Genomic DNA, 20189 nt, shown 5'->3' with positions numbered 1-20189 from the left:
TTATTGTTAAAGGTATCGAGAAGGTGAATACTGTTTATTGTAGAACTTTTTATGTAGAATACAGTGGCGTAGTATGTTATTCTACGAAAAGAATATTTATACCTTAGACAAGGAAAGAGGGGGCACAGGTAACACGGCAGCTGAAAGTGAGGCCACTTATCACCAAGCGAAATTCTCCAATGGCGTAGCATCAGAAATTAGCTTGTACCTAGACGATACGGTATAATAATGAATCTAGCCAAACCCCTTTACACTTGCTTACGGATTCAATGAATAATGTAATTTTTAATATTTGTTACCTTCAATCATAAGAATATTCTAATTTTCCACAAAAAAATAAACAATTCTAGAAGCTATGTGTTATTTTATTTATTTATTTTTAAATTTTTATTAATTACTCACTGAAAATTATTATACACCTAAACTAGCAAATTTTTTGAAAGGCTATTTAAAAGAATATAGTAACAAGTAGTCCATCACAAGTTTGTCCACCCCCGACAAATCTTGGCAGGTAAATTTAAGTTTTATATAACAACTATAGTACATAGAGATTTTTTATCACTAGAATTTTTATTTTTTTATAGTTTACAATTATTTTACATATTTGATAACAATACTTTATACATTTTTTAATAAAATATATAAAAAAAATGTTTATTTGCAGAAATTGTATTTCTCTGATTATAATTCCCTACGCCACTGGAGAAATCCAGTCTGAGTAGCATTATTTATAGTTTCGAACATCAATTATAATACAGAATATTGAAAATACTACTTGGAATTATTAAAAATAGTTTGGTTTGGATATTATACAAGACATATTAAAAGCATTTTACATATTTTTACTGCTATAATGAAAAAAATGTACATTTTATGAATACATAACAAAAGTTATGTATCGATTTTTACCTGTGAAATGTAATTCCAGCCACTTTTTTCTCGCTTCGGCCTTTGCAGCCATACGCTGAACATCTCACCATACTAAACAATACAGTTTATAAATTTAGAACAAAACAGTAGTCACAAAAAACATAAAAATTCGCTCAGTGTCACCTCGAAATCTTGTCACCAAAGTATGGCAGCCGATCGAATTTTGAGAATACATTAAAATACGCAACCAACCGTCATTGAACCGTCCAATCAGATCAAAGGAGTAATCGTTGTAGATCGTGCGTTATCGATGATGTTCGGTACCTGGAGAAAATTGACAATTGACAAGAGAATTAATTGTTTATTATTTTTGACTTTTTAGTTCGTTTAATTTAATAATTACTAAAACCAGTAGTTCGAAAGATATATTTAAAAATAAAAGATAAAAATCCAAAAAATTAATTATCTATTAACGTGGATTTGGACGACAGTAGGTAAGAACACTAAATTATTTCTATATTCGATATAAACTTGTTTATTAGGTTTTTAGTTTGTGATGTTTCATGTGATGATCATTTTCATGTTCATCGTCTTTGAATTGACATGAGGATATCTATGGAAAAGTAACTAATCTGAAAGTAAGCCAACATATCGTTTGTCCTTTGTGTGCTAAAGAAAAGATTTTCTTTTCGCATCGTGAGGAAGTATTACATCAATTAAAAAATGTTAGGAAGTTGATTACTTGTCATGGAAAAGTATACCAATGGAAATTATTTGTTAAAGAAGTATAATTCTAAGGGTAAATTTTATTATAATTAGTAACCTGTCTATTTTTTATATGTAGATGTTTCAGGTTTTAAGAATAAATTGGTTGAACCCAAAATCTGGAGGAAGTACCTATATCCATACACAGAATATGCCCATTAAGAATACTAGTCCAAATTTGCTTTAATGGTAGGCAATTATTCAATACAAATTAACTTTTTAAGTGACTGAAATATTAAATAGTTTAGAATATGGTATAACAATGTAAAAAAATACTATTTTCAGGAACGATTAGGGCCCGATATATTTGAAACTCATGTTGGACATAGTATTGAGTTGGGTAGAATATTATTCTACGTTAAGTGAGGATATCAGATACCTATTATTGTACTGTATTTTAATATATACATTAGAATTGTTGGTTTTTTCATATTTGTTTTATATATTATTTTACTTACAAGTTATATAAAGTTAACACTAAAATCTACTTTTTGACTTATATAAGTTAGTCTGTGGTTTAATGCGTGATTACATCCACATTATGATTTCAAGTTTTTAAAATATAAATATTATAACTGGCTTTAAAAACTCCATTAAACTGTTAAAAGTGTAATTTATTTCAAAATAAATATACATATACCTATACCTAGGTATATATTAATATCGAAAAATATATATTAATATCGAAAGACATTTTTATTTCCTTAACACCAATTTAATCATCACATACATATGTATAAACATTTATTTACGTTATTTCAAATGAAGACCACAGGAAAAACCAGCTTTGTTCATTTTAACTGGAGCCGAGAAAATGCAATTACGAGTGAACTACTCTGGTTTTTCTCCTGTAGGGCAAAATAACCAAGCTGTAATATCTCTGGGACTAAGCATATTATTACTTCTTTCTTTGATGGTGCCTCGAATAATGCTAACACTTGCCTATAAAATTGTCTCGCTGTCAATTTCTATGAAAATGTAACATATTATCTGGTTTTTTCCGTGTAGTCTTCAAATGATCTAAAAATTCAGCAGGAATGATCCATTATGCAGCAAACACACTGATGTTGAATCATTGGAAGCTTTTTTGTGGGCATTTCACAAATAAAATGAAATATCTGATCAAAAACTGAAAATGCAAATCAGATAGTAAGCTTTATAAATACATACATATATATAAATAATCATACCTACATCTATTTATGTCGTACAATCCAACCGATATTTTAATATCCTAGCCCAAGTAAATAATCAAAAATGCACTTTTTATATCAAAAGCAGTAATGTTATCAAGGGTTCCAATTAATATCCAGGATTTAAAAAAAAACACGATCCTAATTCTTATTATTTTTCTAAATACGTATTGTCTGATAGGCAATTACAAAATATAAATCTGATGTAAATAGAAAAATAAAGTAAAAACTGTAAAAACAGGTAAAAACTCTTCGGTAAAAACAACAACAAAAATTCTAACCAAAGATTTAACCGTCATACGACATGAGTATCACGTGATTGCACCTTTCATCTGATTGGACGGTTGGTTGCGTATTTTAATGTATCCTCGAATTTTGACCTCAAAAACAGATCACTGGAGAATATGTGTGTTACCCGTCCCCTCTCTTTCCTTGTCTAAGATTTATTCGGCACTTAGAAGAAATTTAATAATAAATCCCAACTCCTACAAGTAAATTAGACATAAAATACGATTTTTTACGCTTGATTTGAACCTAATTCGTTTATCCCTTTAAAATTCTTCGATGAAGCGACCGAAATTCCATACATTTTTCTCCTCCTTCTAATTCTTTTTTAATAAAATCGTTTTGCTGCCCTCCTTCCCTTCTACCATCCTCATCTTTCATCATTTTCCATCTTTCGACATTATTAAATGAAATTTTGAGCCGGTGCCGGCATAATAAGTGTCGTCTCGGTTGCTTTATCCGAAAACTTTTATCAATATAGTTGGCGACCGTTAAGCCTTCCAATGCCGTCGAAGGATTCCAATATCGCAAGAATTTATATTGAATTCCCTGTTTAATAGTTGTAATCGGCTGGATCCGGATCTGTATTAGAGCCAGCCGATTACGATTATTAATTTTCTACTTTTAAAAGTTCAGTTAGAGAGATATTATATTAGAGCAGTGTTGCCAGAATTGAATGATTTTCTTCAATAAGAAGAATTTTACAGTTAAATTTCGTCGATTGAAGGGCTGAAGGATTTTTATCCCGAAAGAAGATGATATGAAGGTTTTTGGCAGTTTTACACAATAAAAATTGTTAAAATATACAGGGTTGTTCACCACATACGACACGAAGTATTGTAGCTAAACGACTAGATTTTTACAAATTGTAAGTTTTGGATTCGTTGAAGGACTATTAGAGCTACAATTTAAAAATATTTTTACAAAATACAGAGTGTCCCAAATAAATAAAAAATATCAAAGTTGTATTTTTTAAATGGAACACCCTATATATTATTACATTTTTAGTTTCTACGCTTAAAATAAAGGTAAATTTGATTAAGATTTATTACACTTAAACCTTACCGTTTTTGAAATATTTTCAATTTTGTGAAATTGCAGTATAAATTTTAAGGCTTCATCTTTCCGAGGGTATCAAAGTTTTATTACTAAATTTACTGAAGTTTATTTATTGATCAGTTATTGTGTTGCAATAATAAAACTTTACTACCTTATACAGAGTGTCTAAAAATTAATTTTAAATAATCACTAGCTTTAAACGGCAATAATTTGTTTAATTTAAATGGAACACCCTGTATATTTTATGAGAATCAGATGCACAATTTAATTGTCTATCAAATTGTATTATACCATTTTTTACCTATCTCTTCAAGTTTCTGTAGAAAATGCATTTTCTTGTAATTTAGAACCCATTTATCAATATACCCATCGAATACTGACATTTTAGATTATTTTTAAAGATGTACCAAATTTTTAAAGAGTACAGATACTAATATTGTCGATATAGTTCGTTTATTTCATTAAAAAAAACTGTTTAAATATTTGTTAAAGAGGACCAATTAATATGATTCCAGTATTCAAACTACATTAATTGACTGTTTGCGTTGATTAATAATAATTGCTTCAAATACTAAAAAGCTGAATTATGTATGTGTATTAGACAGTGTTCGACAAATGCCTATTTATAACAACAGAGACTTTCATTTTCATAACTTATTATTATATTGATTTCTGATTCAAATCCACATTTATTTAGAATAATTTATTAACGAACACAATTAAGTATGTAGTTAATTAGTATTTGGGCGGAAATACTGGTGGTATATTTAATTAATGGTATACTCTTTTATAAAGATTTAAATAGTTTTCTTTTTTGCATATAATGGGTTAGTAATATTATCGTTTTACTAAAAACGATAATATTACTAGCCTGTGCATTTTGTACATTTGTTGTTTTAAAAACACCTAAAATGTCAATATTCCATGGGTATATTGTAAATGAGGTCTAAATTATAAGAAAATGCATTTTCTACGAAAACTTGAAGGAATAGGTAAGAAGTGGTATAATACAATTTGATAGACAATTAAATTGTGCATCTGATTCTCATAAAATATACAGGGTGTTATATTTAAATTAAATAAGTTATTGCCATTTAAAGCTAGTAATTATTGAAAATAAATTTTTAGACACTCTGTATAAGGTAGTATAATTTTTATTATTGCAGCACAATAACTGATCCATAAATAAACTTCAGTAAATATTTAGTATTAAAAACTTTGATATCCTCGGAGAAATGAAGCCTTAAAATTTATACTGCAATTTCGCAAAATTGAAAATATTTCAAAATCGGTAAGGTTTAAGTGTAATAAACCTTAATCAAATTTACCTTTATTTTAATCGTAGAAACTAAAAATGCAATAATATACAGGGTGTTCCATTTAAAAAAATACAACTTTGATATTTTTTATTTATTTGGGACACTCTGTATCTTGTAAAAATATTTTTAAATTGTAGCTCTAATAGTCCTTCAACGAACCCCAAACTTACAATTTGTAAAAATATCATCGTTTAGCCACAATACTCCGTGTCGTATGTGGCGAACAACCCTGTATAGTAGGAGGTAGGGGGTATTTATTGTTTTTCCTGCATCTATTTCTTTCACTTTTACTTTAACGTTGTTTAATTAAAGTGCCCGGTGGCGTAGAGGTACAGGCTCTCGTCTACCAATTTCAAGGTTGTGGGTTCGAATCCTACACCGGGCATTTCAGCAGCCGACTATTTTGATCAAAATAAAATTAGTTTGGGTACCTAGGTCGACTCAGCCTTAAATGAGTACTTGGGATTCACAATCCTGAGGTAATAATAGGCGGTTGAAGCGTAGTGCTAGCCACATTACCTTCCTTGTATAGCGAACGGCTCTAGCATGGCAAGCTGTACCTTGCTACTCCCAAGGCGTCAAACGCTACATACGGGAGCTATTATTATTATTATATTATATTTATTAAAAAGTTAAACAATGCATTTTTTATTTTGTTTAAGAAAATAAGCATAGCGTATATTATATTTTTAGAAAGCTCATAATAAACCTTGTTATAAGCCAATATGGTAGTCAAATTATAGTATTGTTTTATACCTGTTTCAATTTGCAGGTACTAATGATGATGGTAGTACTGAAGTACCAACCGGTGGAGATGTCTGGGTTTTGGTAGTCAAAAACGTCAAAGCAACGGATTCTGGTATTTACGTTTGCGAAGTAAACAGCAATCCCATTGTCAGAAGCTTCCATAAACTCAGTGGTATGTTGTGGTACACTTAACTTTATAGTTCTTAAAAAACTAAATATTTCTTTACTTTTCAGTACTGTCCAGGGCGATTACTGCGAACCCTACCGATGTCATCATCTACGAAGATCCCAAACCCACATCGGGCTTCATGAAGAATCACAATTACACCGACTGCTGTATTGCTCAAAACGTTTCAACGGGGTGTCTTGGATTTTGTAACATACAAAGCATTTTAGAAGGTATATATTTGAGTCGATATTTTTATGCAATTCTATGTGCTCTGATAAATTTGAAGGGTTTAGAGTTGTTTAAGTTCTTTCAGTATATTTCATATTTTTACTAGGCATATACAGATTGTTTCAAAACAAATGCGAAAAACTTCAGGGGCTGATTCCTTGTTCAAAATAAAGGGTAGTTTGCTTCATAAACGTTGGGTCAAAAGTCAATCATTAGGGAGATATCGCGGTACAAAGATGGCGGAAAAATAATGTTTTAATTTTTCATCTTGAAAACGAAAAGAGATGGACTAATGAAATTTTATGGAAGCATTACTGTTATGAAAACACACTTTCTGGTAATTTTCTCACTTTTTTAAAATGAGTGGAAGGGGTTGAAATACATACATAACTACCCCTATTATACTTGTTAACGAAATTTAAAGAAAAATCTTATCAAACACATGCAAAAAAATTAATTTGGATAGTTTAGTTTGTTTAGAAACTTTTTTATCTCTTGTGTTTTTTTGATGAAACTCACCGATTTGAAATTAAAAAAATAAAATGTAAAGCATTACCCCATGTCAGGACAAAAAACATTTTTATTTTTTAATATGTACTTTTTTTATTATTTTGTACTTTCATGCATTAAAAAACAGAATTAAAAATTGTTTGGTAAATAATTTTTAAGAGGTTATCGTTCAGAAGAAAATGTAACGATATTATTACGAAATAAAACTGTTTGACAGCAGCCTACTAGATTCTTTATCCAAAAATGTTTTTTGTCCTGACATGATTGTAATGCTTTACATTTTATTTTTTTATTTCAAATCGGTGAGTTTTACCAAAAAAACACAAGAGATAAAAAAGTGTCTAAACAAACTAAACTATCCAAATTTTTTTTTGCATGTATTTGATAAGATTTTTCTTTAAATTTCGTTAAAAAGAATGATAAGGGTAGTTTATTTCAACCCCTTCCACTCATTTTAAAAAAGTGAAAAAAATACCAGAAAGTGTGTTTTCATAACAGTAATGCTTCCAAAAAATTTCATTAGTCTATTTCTTTTCGTTTTCAAGATAAAAAATAAAAACATTATTTTTCCGCCATCTTTGTACCGCGATATCTCCCTAATGATTGACTTTTGACCCAACGTTTATGAAGCAAACTACCCTTTATTTTGAACAAGGAATCAGCCCCTGAAGTTTTTTGCATTTGTTTTGAAACACCCTGTATATCATAGGATTTAACAACTTATCGCCCTGCACAGTTTATACATTTTGTTAGACCTACTATAATATTGTAAATTCTAAAATTAAGAAATTGGAATTTTTTTTCCCTGGACTCTTCATATGTTAAGGCCCCCACACACGCTCAGCTTTTTTGCACAGGCAGATTGTTCAAGCTTGCGAATTTCTGAGTTTCTTTCTTTTCACCGATCTTTTTTTCGATCTTCCTGCACAGACAGCCTAAGATATAGAACTGAGCGTTTGTGGGATCTCTTAAGGTAAACAAGAACAAAATTCAGAATAGGAATTACTCCATGTTTATCTAAAATTGTGGTTTCCTCAGTAAAACTGACAAATGTGTTAGTCTCGACAGCAATGATACACTTTGCAGTACTGGTTGTACTTTTATTGTTTTTTAATCATAGGTAGCACAGGTCAAGATCCCGAAAACTGTGAGCACGACTTTCCGTCAATTGTCAGGTGTATGGCTGATGGAAGAAACCACGTACCATGTTGCATTCACGAGAGAGTACCTGACATATGTCAAGATGTTTGCAGAGGCGAATACACTGCTATCACTGAGAATATCAAAACACATTTTTCATGCTCTGCTTATACCGAACAAACCTTGGCTTGTATCATGGAAGGAATAGGTAAAATATAATTATTTATTTAAAATCTCTATTTTGAGACTAATTTTTCTATTTTACAGAAATATTACCTGGTCCCCCTCAAAACGTCGAGGTTGAACCAATGACAGAACAGTCTCTTAGGATTGAATGGACGTTACCTCATGCCAATGCCGAGACTATAACAGAATACACAGTAAACGTCACAGCTTTGAGGACTTTCGACGAAACATCCGAAGAAGAACCTTTAATGAACAACCAATCCATTCTTATTAAGGTCTCTTTTTATTTTTGATTTTCTGTTTTCATTTTTTTATCATCTTCATTGATTACAAAACATGATTTTTTTGATGTAATATGATTTTTTTTATTTCGGTTTTACTAGATCACAACATTTCCGTGAGTAAAGAAGCTTTTCAATCATAACAAATCATATTTTAGATACCTAGTCATGAAAATTCTACAATTGTTCAAGAACTGCAACCTTACACAATGTACGAAGTGTCAGTAACAGCTCATAACATCATTGGCTCTTCTTTACCAAGTTATTTCGTAAGAACATTGACTTTAGCTCCAGGAAAAGTTATGGAAACTATTAATGGAAAGGTTCCTCCACTACCTGACATCCGAAGTTGCTGTATTAACAAAGGTAAGCTTAAGAACAATCCTTTTCTTTGCTTTTATTTTTTAATTAATCTTTTTTTTAAGGAATTGGACACAAAACTTGTCTAGATAAACTGTGCGATCCACTTGAGGCAGATAAAGTTGAGATAACGGATTTGATGATTTGCGCTCCATGGGCTCAAGATACCTTTAGTTGTCTTACTAACGGCATTGATCATACCCCTTGTTGCAAAGCTAAAGGTCTTCCAGATATCTGCCAACAACTGTGCAATGGAAGTGTTTCCAGTATCGACTTCAACCACTTCAAGTAAGCAAATTTTACTTGAAATAATTAATCAGCTTTCTGCTTTTTTTTGAACTAAATATTCTAATAGGTGTCTCCGATATATGGGAGAGTACAACAACTGTCTTCTACAAGGCTATGGAGTACTACCCAGTGCACCTACTCAAGTGCATATCACCAACGTAGCCAGCGAGTATGCCTTGCTTCATTGGTCATCACCTAAGACTCTTGGTGATACAGTAAGGAGTTATAATATTCACATTAGAAAAGTGAACACAGGAGATGAAGAGGAAGAGTCAGAATATCATGTAGGTACTTTAGATTAGTAAATATAAAATATCTTCTCTAAGATTCAAGTTAGAGATTATTAAACATATCTATAACTATTTCTTTTAGGTTATAACAAAAGCACGAAGCCCTTACGTTTTAGAAAACCTGGACAGTGTTACTGATTACGAAGTCTACCTAGAAGCTGTGAACGTGCACGGGATCGGTAACCCGAGTCCCAGGTTGATTTTCCGCACTGGCAGTAAGGTAAGTGTCACTAACTGTCTGTCACCTGTTTGTTTAAAAACCCTTAAAATCATCAATGATGTATATCTAAATTAAAAATGAGCTCGATCAAGAGTGAGACCTCTGATACCAACCAATCGAAACTCAAGAATAGTCTGAAAAATGGCCAGAATATACCACCGGTACGTCGTGCTACAATAGACGAACATTTCGAAGAAGAAAACGTGAGTTTAGTTGAAGACCATTTTGGAAACTATACCGATGAAGACGGCATCATTCACTCGATAAAACGGTTTACCTGGAAGAACAAGAACAAAATCCAGATCCAGGTCATCAATTATGGTGCTAGAATTATTTCAATGAAAGTGCCAGATAGAAAAGGCGATATAGAAGACATAGTTTTGGGTTTTGATGATTTGGCTGGTTATATTTTCTACGACAAACATCCTTTGGGAAGTGTACTAGGAAGAGTCTCAAATTCTATTAAAAACTCGACTTTTATTGTAAATCATAAACGTGTAACTTTGAAACCTAATGATGGACCACATTGCATTAATGGAGGTTTAAAAGGCTTTGATAAAACCGTTTGGGACACTTATGTTAATGGTAAAAAAGTGATCATGAGCCATGTAAGTCCTCACTTACACGAAGGCTTCCCTGGTGATCTTTTGGTGCGTGCTACTTTCGAACTATCAGCAAAAAACGAGTTTAAATTATCGATCAATGCACAAACAACCCTTCCAACCATAGTGGATATCTCAAATTTGGTTTACTTCAACCTAGCAGGGCATCATACAGGGCCTGACGAAATATACCGTCACCTTTTGATGTTGAACTGTAACTGCTTCACTCCCCAAATAGAAGGGTTTTCAACAGGTGCTATTCTTAATGTTATCCATACTCCATACGATTTTCAAGTTCCAAAATTATTGGGAAAGGTAATGGGGGTTGTGCCTAAAGATGGGTACCATCAGAATTTGTGCGTTAACAGAGGAATGTACCAGAACGATTGCTTTGTTGGGAGGTTGTTCCATCCTCCTAGCGGAAGAATGTTGGAAGTATACAGCAACCAGCCCGGAGTCCAATTTTCCAGTGCTAACGAATTTGGAAATGGTAACTTAAGCTCGATGGAGGATTTTGAAGATTGCGAAGACGACGACGAGTATCCTACAGAGATTGTAGATAATTCTATGCTACTGTACGAGAAAATCCACGAAAAAATAATGGGTCTTTTGGAAATCGACGAAAAACAAAATTTCGAAGAAATAAGAGAACTAATATTGAAGTTTAGAACACTAAATGATCCGGAATCGTTAGAAAAAATAATAGATGACTTTACAATAACGCCCATGCAGAAGCAGTACCTCTCTAAAGCCAGAGAAATTGTTTGTGAAGATGAAGAAACAGACGATGATTGTTTGGATCTCAAAGAAACCTTGAGTGCGATTTTAAAGGTTGCAAATGTTAAGGAAGCCGAATTGAATATCCCAAAACCTAGTAATGGTACCGATGAGAATTTAGCCAATGAACCTCAATGTCCAGAGAAGTTATCTCTAAAACCGATTTCTTTAAATAAAATACCTTCGTACTACAAAAATCCAAATGATATTAGGGGTAAAGGTCGCGTACAATATAACGCTCACAGTGGTGTGGCTCTGCAAACTCAGAACTACCCGAACGCAGTGAATTTTAAGAACTTCCCCAGCTGTGTTCTGCAGCCTGGAGAGGAATATAAGCATGAAATAATGTATCGGTTTTGGGTGAGGGCTGGGAACCCAAACAAGTGGATCAAGAGGAACATGAACGAAGCAAAACAAAAAAATAAGTAATGCTGTTGAGAACTGTATGAGTGATTTGAAATAAAAGACTTTATTTTTGAAATTTGCTTTATTTACTAGTTGTGAAAGTTGTGATTACTGTACTTTGTGGTAAGTTTTTTACAGAAATCTTCTTGAAATAGTCATTGAAAAACTAATATTATTAGTTTGCAAAGACTACTATTCTCGGACGATGAAATTAAAAAATCAAAAAAAGACATTGAATAAAAAAAATATACAGTTTGGCTCATTAAAGTCGAATATCGTTTTTATTGTTTCATGATTTTTTGCCTTATATTGTACTACTCAAAAAGCCAGGTACTACTGAACTAGATACAATACAATGTTGCAAATATCTGCGAAACGGTTAAAGATATAGGAATACTTTAAATACAAAAAATGGCCCCCTTTTTATCCTGCATATAAATGAAAAATAATATACGGAGTGTGGCATTTAAACAAATTGAGATATATCATTTTAAATATTACTCTATTGGTCACGCCATAAAATATCTGGTATAAGATTGAAATCAATTGTCTGATATAGATACAAGAAAACCTAAACTCAATATTTTTCTAAGATTTAACGCATGGAGAGAATAATTTATACCTTTTCTGTAGAGAATATTCAATGTTTTAGATTGAAGAAGAAGAGATTGAAGAGGCCTCTGTATACAATGTCACAGCCTGCTGCGTAGAAGCCAATCTAAACAGCGCATGCCTGCCTTTATGTACTTATGACGCTAACATGAACGACATCAAACGGTTAGCTATGTGTGGATCAGGTAAATTATATTAAACACTACTTTACATGAACTTTTTTTATTATTGTAATATTTTCTTCACTAGCTGTTTGCTTTCTATGTTCTTTCTTTTTTCTAAACTTGTGAAATTTAATTCTTGGTTTATTTCGAATAAAATCGCGGCAAATAATAGATAAAAGTGAGCATTAATGCATAACATTTTAAGTCATACAAAACCCTAATATTTGGTTGATATTTTGTAGAATTCCATACAATCTTACGATGTGCAGCTGGAGGTAGAAACCACGGAGGTTGCTGTAGCAGAAGAGGAGTACCGTCAGCCTGTCTTCCTTTATGCTCAGGTGTAATCGTGGGTTCTCTCAGAAGTACCGCAGCTACTTGTGTGACTTATATCGGAAACATTGTTCAGTGTTTTGAAGAAGGTAAAAAACGTTTAGCATATACATGGTAATTCTATATATATAAAATCGACCATTTTAGGCACAGAAAAGCTTCCAGGACCGGTGACGTCACTCCACGCAGTCTCAGCTGATTCTACCACCTTGGTTCTGGAATGGTCCCCGCCTGACGATGGTGCTAACGTCACTGATTACGTCATATACTACCAGAAAGTCGACAATACCTCTATGCACGAAACGCTTTTAAAATTAGACAAAGTATGTATTATTTCATTGATGATTAAATTAATTTTAAATATTTAACTTGAAAAATACGTTTTCCCAACTGATTTTCTTCATAGCAGGAAACTACTGGTGGAAACTATTATGCTTTAACAAAACTGGACCCTTTTGGCACCTACCAAGTGTTTGTAGTAGCACGTAACGAGTATGGTACTTCACTACCTTCGTCCATTGTGTTGGTGAAACTGTCAAATTGGAATGAAAGTGAATGGGTTAACGCCGTGGTATCCCCTCCACACTCTCTGGTAGTGGCAAGTCACAGCGCCACATGGGTTACCATCTCGTGGCAACCTCCTGAGTTCAGTCATCCCTCAGAAAGAATCAACTACAGGTACCTTATTTTTCGTATTATTGGATATCTGGGATAGATATGATGACATCAAAAAACAAAAAAGGGGTGTTAACGATTCCTTTTTGTTGCTAAGATTAATCTGGATGGGCTTACTTACATGTCACTACTACTAGTAGACACTCACCAAGTCGGTAGGCCATTGACAACCCATATAACACAACACAATCCTATAAATATCTTGAGGATATCCACCAAGGATATAGTAAATATCTTAGGGATATCCAAAAACCAGAGGAGGATATTTATGGGATATCCAGATGGGACAAAAAAAGTCATCTTCAAGACATCCCTAGGCAAGCCTTTTACGATTATTTGGGATATTTATAGGATAATACAAGGATGATGTTGGAAGCATTATAGAATATTTTTAGGACATTATATGAGGACTGTTATTTGACAATACTTTCTTCATCCTTAGTTTATAGTAAAAACGTTCCCGATTTAGTTTTATTTGGCCACATTTTGACGTTATTTATTGGATATTTTTATTAACAGCTATAAAATATACCTACATATTATGTCAGTGAATTTTGCGTCAAAATTTAGAAGTTTATTTGTATGAGTTAAGACCTTTCAATTTATACTGTACCATCGAAAAAAAAACGGCGTTCAATTGGCTTGAAAATTACGATCGATGACATTCCCCATATAATTTTACATACAAAATAACAGCAATCTTCATTTCCAAGCCACCTCTGACGCCGTTTTTTTTCGATCGTTTGGTATTATAATAGATTATACTACCCTTTATGGAGTCTAGCAGTTTATGTCTAGGATGTCTAACAGCAACAGTTTACATCAAAGTTAGCACACAGTGGCACACAGGATACAGGCATGGTACAAAGAATACAAGGTATGATATTGCGCAGGTTGGTCGCTACGTCACAGGTGATAACTGGCGCTATTGGTCAGCACTCTCCGCGCGCCAGTTCAAATCGTCAAGATATTGTTATAAACCTGTTTTTTTGTTTATATACCGTCATTGAATTATCGCTAAGCAAGTTACTGTGGAGCAGTGCGTAAGGAGTCGGGCTAGGAAGCGAGAGACCTGAGTTCGAATCTCGGCCGGGACATAACTTTTTATTTATTTTTTAAATACTGTTGTATTCTATAGTTTATTTTTGTAGTATAAAAAAAAGAACTATTTATTCTGTTATTTTTTAATCTCCGGTATTAATATAAATTGATTGTTGGTACAACACCTCATTTAATATAAAATAATATTCTACTTTTTGAAATGTATCGGGCACTAATTGTACCTAAAAGTAATATATTTTTAGTGATATACCATATTGTAAACTATTTAATATTTCAGTCACTTAAAAAGTTAATTTGCATTGAATAATTGCCTACCATTAAAGGAAATTTGAGCTATATAATCCTTGAGGTCATATTCTGGGTATGCAAATACTTCCTCTAAATTTTGGGTTTCGTTCAACCGATTTATTCTCAAAACCTGAAACATCTACATATAAAAAGAAGCACAGGTCACTAATTATAATAGACTTCACCCTTGGAATTACTTCTATCACAATTACAATACATTCATCTGCATTGGCATTTTCTACTTTTCGATGGGAAACTTCAACTTCCCAACATTTTTTAAATGATGTAACAATTCCTCTTGTGGTTACTTTTCCATAGATATCCTCATCTCTGTCCTCATGTGAATTCAGAGGCAATGAACATGAAAATTATTTACCATAAACATCGCAAACTAAAAACCTAATAAACAATTTTATACCGAATATAGAAATAAATTTAGTATTCTTACCTATTATTATCGTCCAAATCCATGTTAATAGATAATTATTTTTAAATATATTTTTGGAACTGCTGGTTTTAGTAATTATTAAATTAAACGAACTAAAAAGTCTTAAAAATAAACAATTCTTAACCATAACCCCAAAAAATGCAGATCTCCTGTCAACTTTCTTTATTTTTTATTTGTTTATTATTTTCCTAGTGACGTCACAGGTGGTATGCGCGAACTGAACGAAATTGGAGCCGCTATCGATCATACCTTGTATTCTTTGTACCATGGGATACAGGTATAATTTCTAACACCACACATTCCAGAAACTCACAATTTAAACACAAAAATAGGATTTCTGTTCGAATAGATCAAACACGAAAATGGGTTTAGGGATAAAGAACAAGCGCTTTTCAACAAATTTTCACCTATAATTTTGTTACAAATTTTTCATTGTGAGACCCTGAGTCGTTCGTCGTTTTTCGACATTAGTTGAGGTTAGGATAGAATTTCTGCTAGAACAAGGCTAGAACTATGAGTATAAGAAAAAACTAAGTCAAACTCAACCAGTTTTATTAGTTTCAGTCATTTTTAAGCCCATTCAATATCAACAAACGACCGAATTCACCTCGAATTTTACTAAATCAAAGAACTGAATAATACACGATGCAAAAACAAACAACTGTCGAGATGGATTGTGGGAAATTTTTTGCGCGGGCGTTTTAAATTCTCTGTATTACTGGGAGTGGCCAAGCTCATAAATATCCAGATTATCCAACAGGATATTTTGTTCCCTTGACGTAATATATATCTATCTGTATGGTTTATTGCATTTTATGTAATATAACAAGTAGTACATTATTTATTTTTCCTAAATATCTAGACGATGTTGTTAGGATATTTTATTATCATGAGCATGTTTGGATATCTCAGCTGGATGTACATTAGATATAAGACAGATATATCCATAGGATATTCTATTCTGAGACATCTACCCCAAGCGGCATTTGGACGTCGGGACAACGTTGTGTCACGCGACCAAACGTCGGGGTGCAACGTCGGTACAACCTCGTGCCAACCCTACTCTGCACTAGTTTGGAGAATAATTTTTGGGTCGAAACGACGTTGGATACCGACGTTGGCTAGAAGCCTAATTTAGTACAAACTGTAACTTTGTTAATATGGCGTCTAAGTCGCGTTTTAACCTAAATTGGGATAATTATAGTAAAAATATTATTTTTATGATTTAGTTAGAGACATATGTCAGATGGCAGTGAAGGAATACTAAACAAAAGTATTTAAGTGTGGAGGATGTTTGAAGATCATAATTATTGAAACACTTTAACCGACTCTGTAACTCGTTACCCAAGGCAAAAAAGTTAAACGCAAACAACTTTACTGATAAATGTATTGTTTCTACTTTGAAAAATACTAATGGGCGTTAAAATTAAAGAAGTTTTAAAAATTTTCTTGAATTTTTTTTTTAGTAAAATGAGAATAATTTATTCGCAGTCGAAAAAATTGTTTCCGCGTGATTTTTAGGGTCAAATATTTCAAGTTAATATATTCAAAAAGCAGGAATTGCTATTTTAGGAACGAATTTAACAACATGGCGGCTTTCACTTTGTTGTTTTGGGAGATTAAGATGGAGTAGTTCGAGTAGTCCCATACTGGACTAATAAAGTCGCAGTTCGGCCTTAACAGGTAGTATACTAGTCGCAAGATTGCCTAATTTAGTCATCCTAGAGTCTAGCTTGTGCCGCCCTCTATAATCTAAATAAACGAGGGAGTGGATAAACTATTGGTAATATATGTACCTTTCTTATGTCCCATTTTAATTAAGTTTTTTTTATAAAAATAAAAACAGTACTGAACTGTCTGACTGAACAGAACAATGAAGTGAAAATTTAAGATTTAAGGTTATGGTTCAATACAGTTGCAAAAAGGTAGTGACTCGGCGTCCTACCAACGTAAGAATAAGGAAATCTAAACAACGTTGGAATTAGTAAAACAGACGACGTTTGCATAACGTTGGAATAGGTCCTGAAACTGACGTCGGAAAACTCTATATTGTCCAACGTTGTAACTACGTTGTCCGAATCACCTAAAGATCACTTAAGCAAAAAAGGTTACAAGACAACGTTTATTCGAAGTCGCAGAAGCTTGTACTTTGCTGTAGTACTAGTCCAACGTCGGCACAACGTTATAAAAACGTTTAAATTTATTTTAATACCCAAGGTAGGGAGCTAACTATTTTTTGTAACTAATCCAACGTAGTGTTTAGTAAACATGTGGTCGCAAGTCGTGAAAATGCTACTTGGGACAGGATTTCAGGATGTCTGGAGAATATCCTATAGATGTCTTTATAAGATGATCTTATACGATGTTATAATGGGACATTCCGACATTCTATGAATATCCTGCGGATATTGTGTGTTATATGGGAATGATATGGCTGAAGACCGCAATTCAGATTCCGCGTAAACAAACTAAGCCCTGTTCAGATTAGCCCTGGCAGCAGAAATTAGACATGAACTTAAAATACTTAAATGTTTTTATCATTTACTATTTTACAGATTGTATTATAAATCAAACTCTGATGAGACGTACCAGATCAAGAACAGCTCTATAACATCTTACATGATCCAAAACTTGAAGCCCAACACTCAGTATATCATTTACGTAGAAGCTGTGAGCGATAAAGGTGTCAGTATGCCCTCAGAAACTCTGATCGCATGGACAGATCCTGCGTATCCAGCATTCGTAGAGGTAAGATATACAGGATGAGTCTTAAGTAAGTGCAAATATTTTTAGGGGTAATATACCGTATGATCGAATAAAAACGGCGTCAGCGATGGCTATGAGATGAAGATCGCTGTCATTTTATATGTAAAATTATATGGGAAATGTCATCGATCGTCATTTCATAGCCAACTGGACGCCATTTTTTTTCGATCATACGGTATTTCGACCCCAGGAACACGTCTATGAGGTTTTTTTCCCAAATAAAAACGATGTTGAAAATCGTGAATTTTCTTTTAAATCTTCTTGTATATTTTAGAAAACCTTTTAGAATCCGCAAATTTTCCCAAGGTATAATTTTTTAATCTCTGATATTACCAAAGATATTTAAACTCAAGAGATACAATTGTTTACCTTTTTCCTTCATCGGCCATTATTCTATCCTTATTTTCGCATCTCTCTTACACCGAAAACATTTGCCAGATTTACCTGTATATTGGTATTAGTATTCGATTAAATACCACAACCAATTAGTAAGTAATAAATAATTTCGTTACATTTCTATAATATATCAAGTACATTAATTTGCTAACGTCAATTTTTTCATTTAATGCTTAACAGCTTAACTATTTTAAATTTTATAATGGAATAAAAATATCATAATCGTGTTTCTTTTAATAATAAAAAGCAGTTTGGCAACGTCAGTTTTAGAAATATGCCAGCGTAGTACAACGGATTTCGAGGATGAATGAAAATTCCTAGATTTTCCTGTTGCGATGTTGCTATGCCGCCGATCAAGCTCCGTATTCTTTCCCCCCCGCTCTCTGTTCTCGCCATTTTATTTTATTTATGATTTATAATATCAAATAATTTTGTTTAGATTTGTAATAATTTCATTTAATGACATTCATTTATCGAATTTTAACTACAGAGCAGACTCTCTATTTGTTCTCATTGTTTCACTACCTTGACCATGATCATTCGACTAGGCAAGTGCATTATTTTAAAATTCCTCAACACCGTACAGCTAACTTCCAAAAATCTTTCAGTTTCATAGCGCCACATTTGTGGAATAATATTTCTAATAACTTTAAATTTCAATCCTTTACAGATTATAAAAAACAAATTAAAAAAATTTACTCAATTCATAACAATAAATCGTTTAAAAAATTATAATTTCTTCGACTGATTTGTGAGGTTCTTGTTCTTCTGATATGCCCGTCATTGGTTGCTGTTCCGGTTACACTGTTTCGTTATGCCTCTCTGCTTATCTCCGCTCATCCCTGATAAAATTATATTTTCACTTTTTTTATCTAGTGTTATTTTTTTTAATTCTGTTTATTTTTATAATTTAATTTATTGCTATTTTGTTTTTGGGGTCGCACCACTCTGGTACTTTGTGTCATTGTATCGGTTTTTTAATCGCGGTGCGATCCCTTTAGACACACATTTTAGAAGTTGTAAAATTCATATACTCGTATGTATATAATAAATATACATATAATAATAAAGTTTTTATCAAAAATATGTGTCTACAAATATTAGTTTTTGGTAAAATATTGTGTTACTAGGTTAAAATAACTATTTTATTTTGTTATTGCTAATAGAGGGAGTCGCATTCACCGGAGATGGACAAGGTTTGGAACAAGATATTGAAACTGCATTTACTAATACACCCAAAATTTGATATTTTATTTAATAAAATAAAATAAAAAACGCTTATTAATTTTTTTAATCGTTATTCTTATGTGAAAAGCCATCTTATAATAAAAAATTATGCCGGTTTTTATTTATTTCGCTATCCTCCCTCCACTTAGCCGATACCCTATTCCCTTCTTTGTCCATTCTCTCTCGAACTCGTTGATTTTCGCAAAACAAATGTGTGATGAAGGTTTAGAGCGTTTTATGAATGGATCGTTGTATCTCCCGAGTTTAAATATCTTTGGATATTACCGTGGTTATGGAACTAAAAGGGATGCAAATACAGAAAAAATCCGGTGGCTCTCAGTTTTTTTTTTTAATTTTTAAACTTGAATATCTCCGAAAATATTTGCACTTATTTAAGACTAACTCTGTATATATGATAGTAAAAAACACTACTTGAAGAAAAAAAAATATTTTTTTTTGTAATCTTTACTTGATTATTATTTGTTGTTGGTTTTATACAAATTGTAGAAATTAGAAACTATATT

At 32.4% G+C, this 20189-nt stretch overlaps 1 protein-coding gene and 1 long non-coding RNA gene across 3 annotated transcripts in view; both read left to right on the top strand.

Moving 5' to 3' along the window:
• LOC115885086 (Ig-like and fibronectin type-III domain-containing protein 1) overlaps positions 1–20189 on the top strand; it is a gene marked incomplete at its 5' end in the record, with an annotated part of 104886 nt that overhangs the window by 72672 nt on the left and 12025 nt on the right. The window contains 13 exon segments of one of the 2 annotated variants that reach the window (XM_030903870.1): positions 6264–6410; positions 6473–6637; positions 8266–8493; positions 8553–8746; positions 8911–9118; positions 9178–9400; positions 9468–9684; positions 9773–9910; positions 12347–12491; positions 12713–12892; positions 12951–13126; positions 13213–13481; positions 17832–18024. In XM_030903870.1, the coding sequence (XP_030759730.1) occupies positions 6264–6410; positions 6473–6637; positions 8266–8493; positions 8553–8746; positions 8911–9118; positions 9178–9400; positions 9468–9684; positions 9773–9910; positions 12347–12491; positions 12713–12892; positions 12951–13126; positions 13213–13481; positions 17832–18024 (2483 nt within the window). 2 annotated transcript variants of the gene reach the window in all.
• LOC115885087 lies at positions 1385–2320 on the top strand. The gene is made up of 3 exons (XR_004050679.1): positions 1385–1669; positions 1724–1824; positions 1921–2320. It is a non-coding gene; the product is annotated as an uncharacterized LOC115885087 (long non-coding RNA).

Source organism: Sitophilus oryzae, unplaced genomic scaffold (assembly GCF_002938485.1).
Source record: "Sitophilus oryzae breed Bouriz unplaced genomic scaffold, Soryzae_2.0 scaffold_360_pilon_pilon, whole genome shotgun sequence".
Classification (NCBI taxonomy): domain Eukaryota; kingdom Metazoa; phylum Arthropoda; class Insecta; order Coleoptera; family Curculionidae; genus Sitophilus; species Sitophilus oryzae.
The sequence above is the reverse complement of the archived record's forward strand: the minus strand, read 5'-3'. Positions and strand labels throughout refer to the sequence as shown.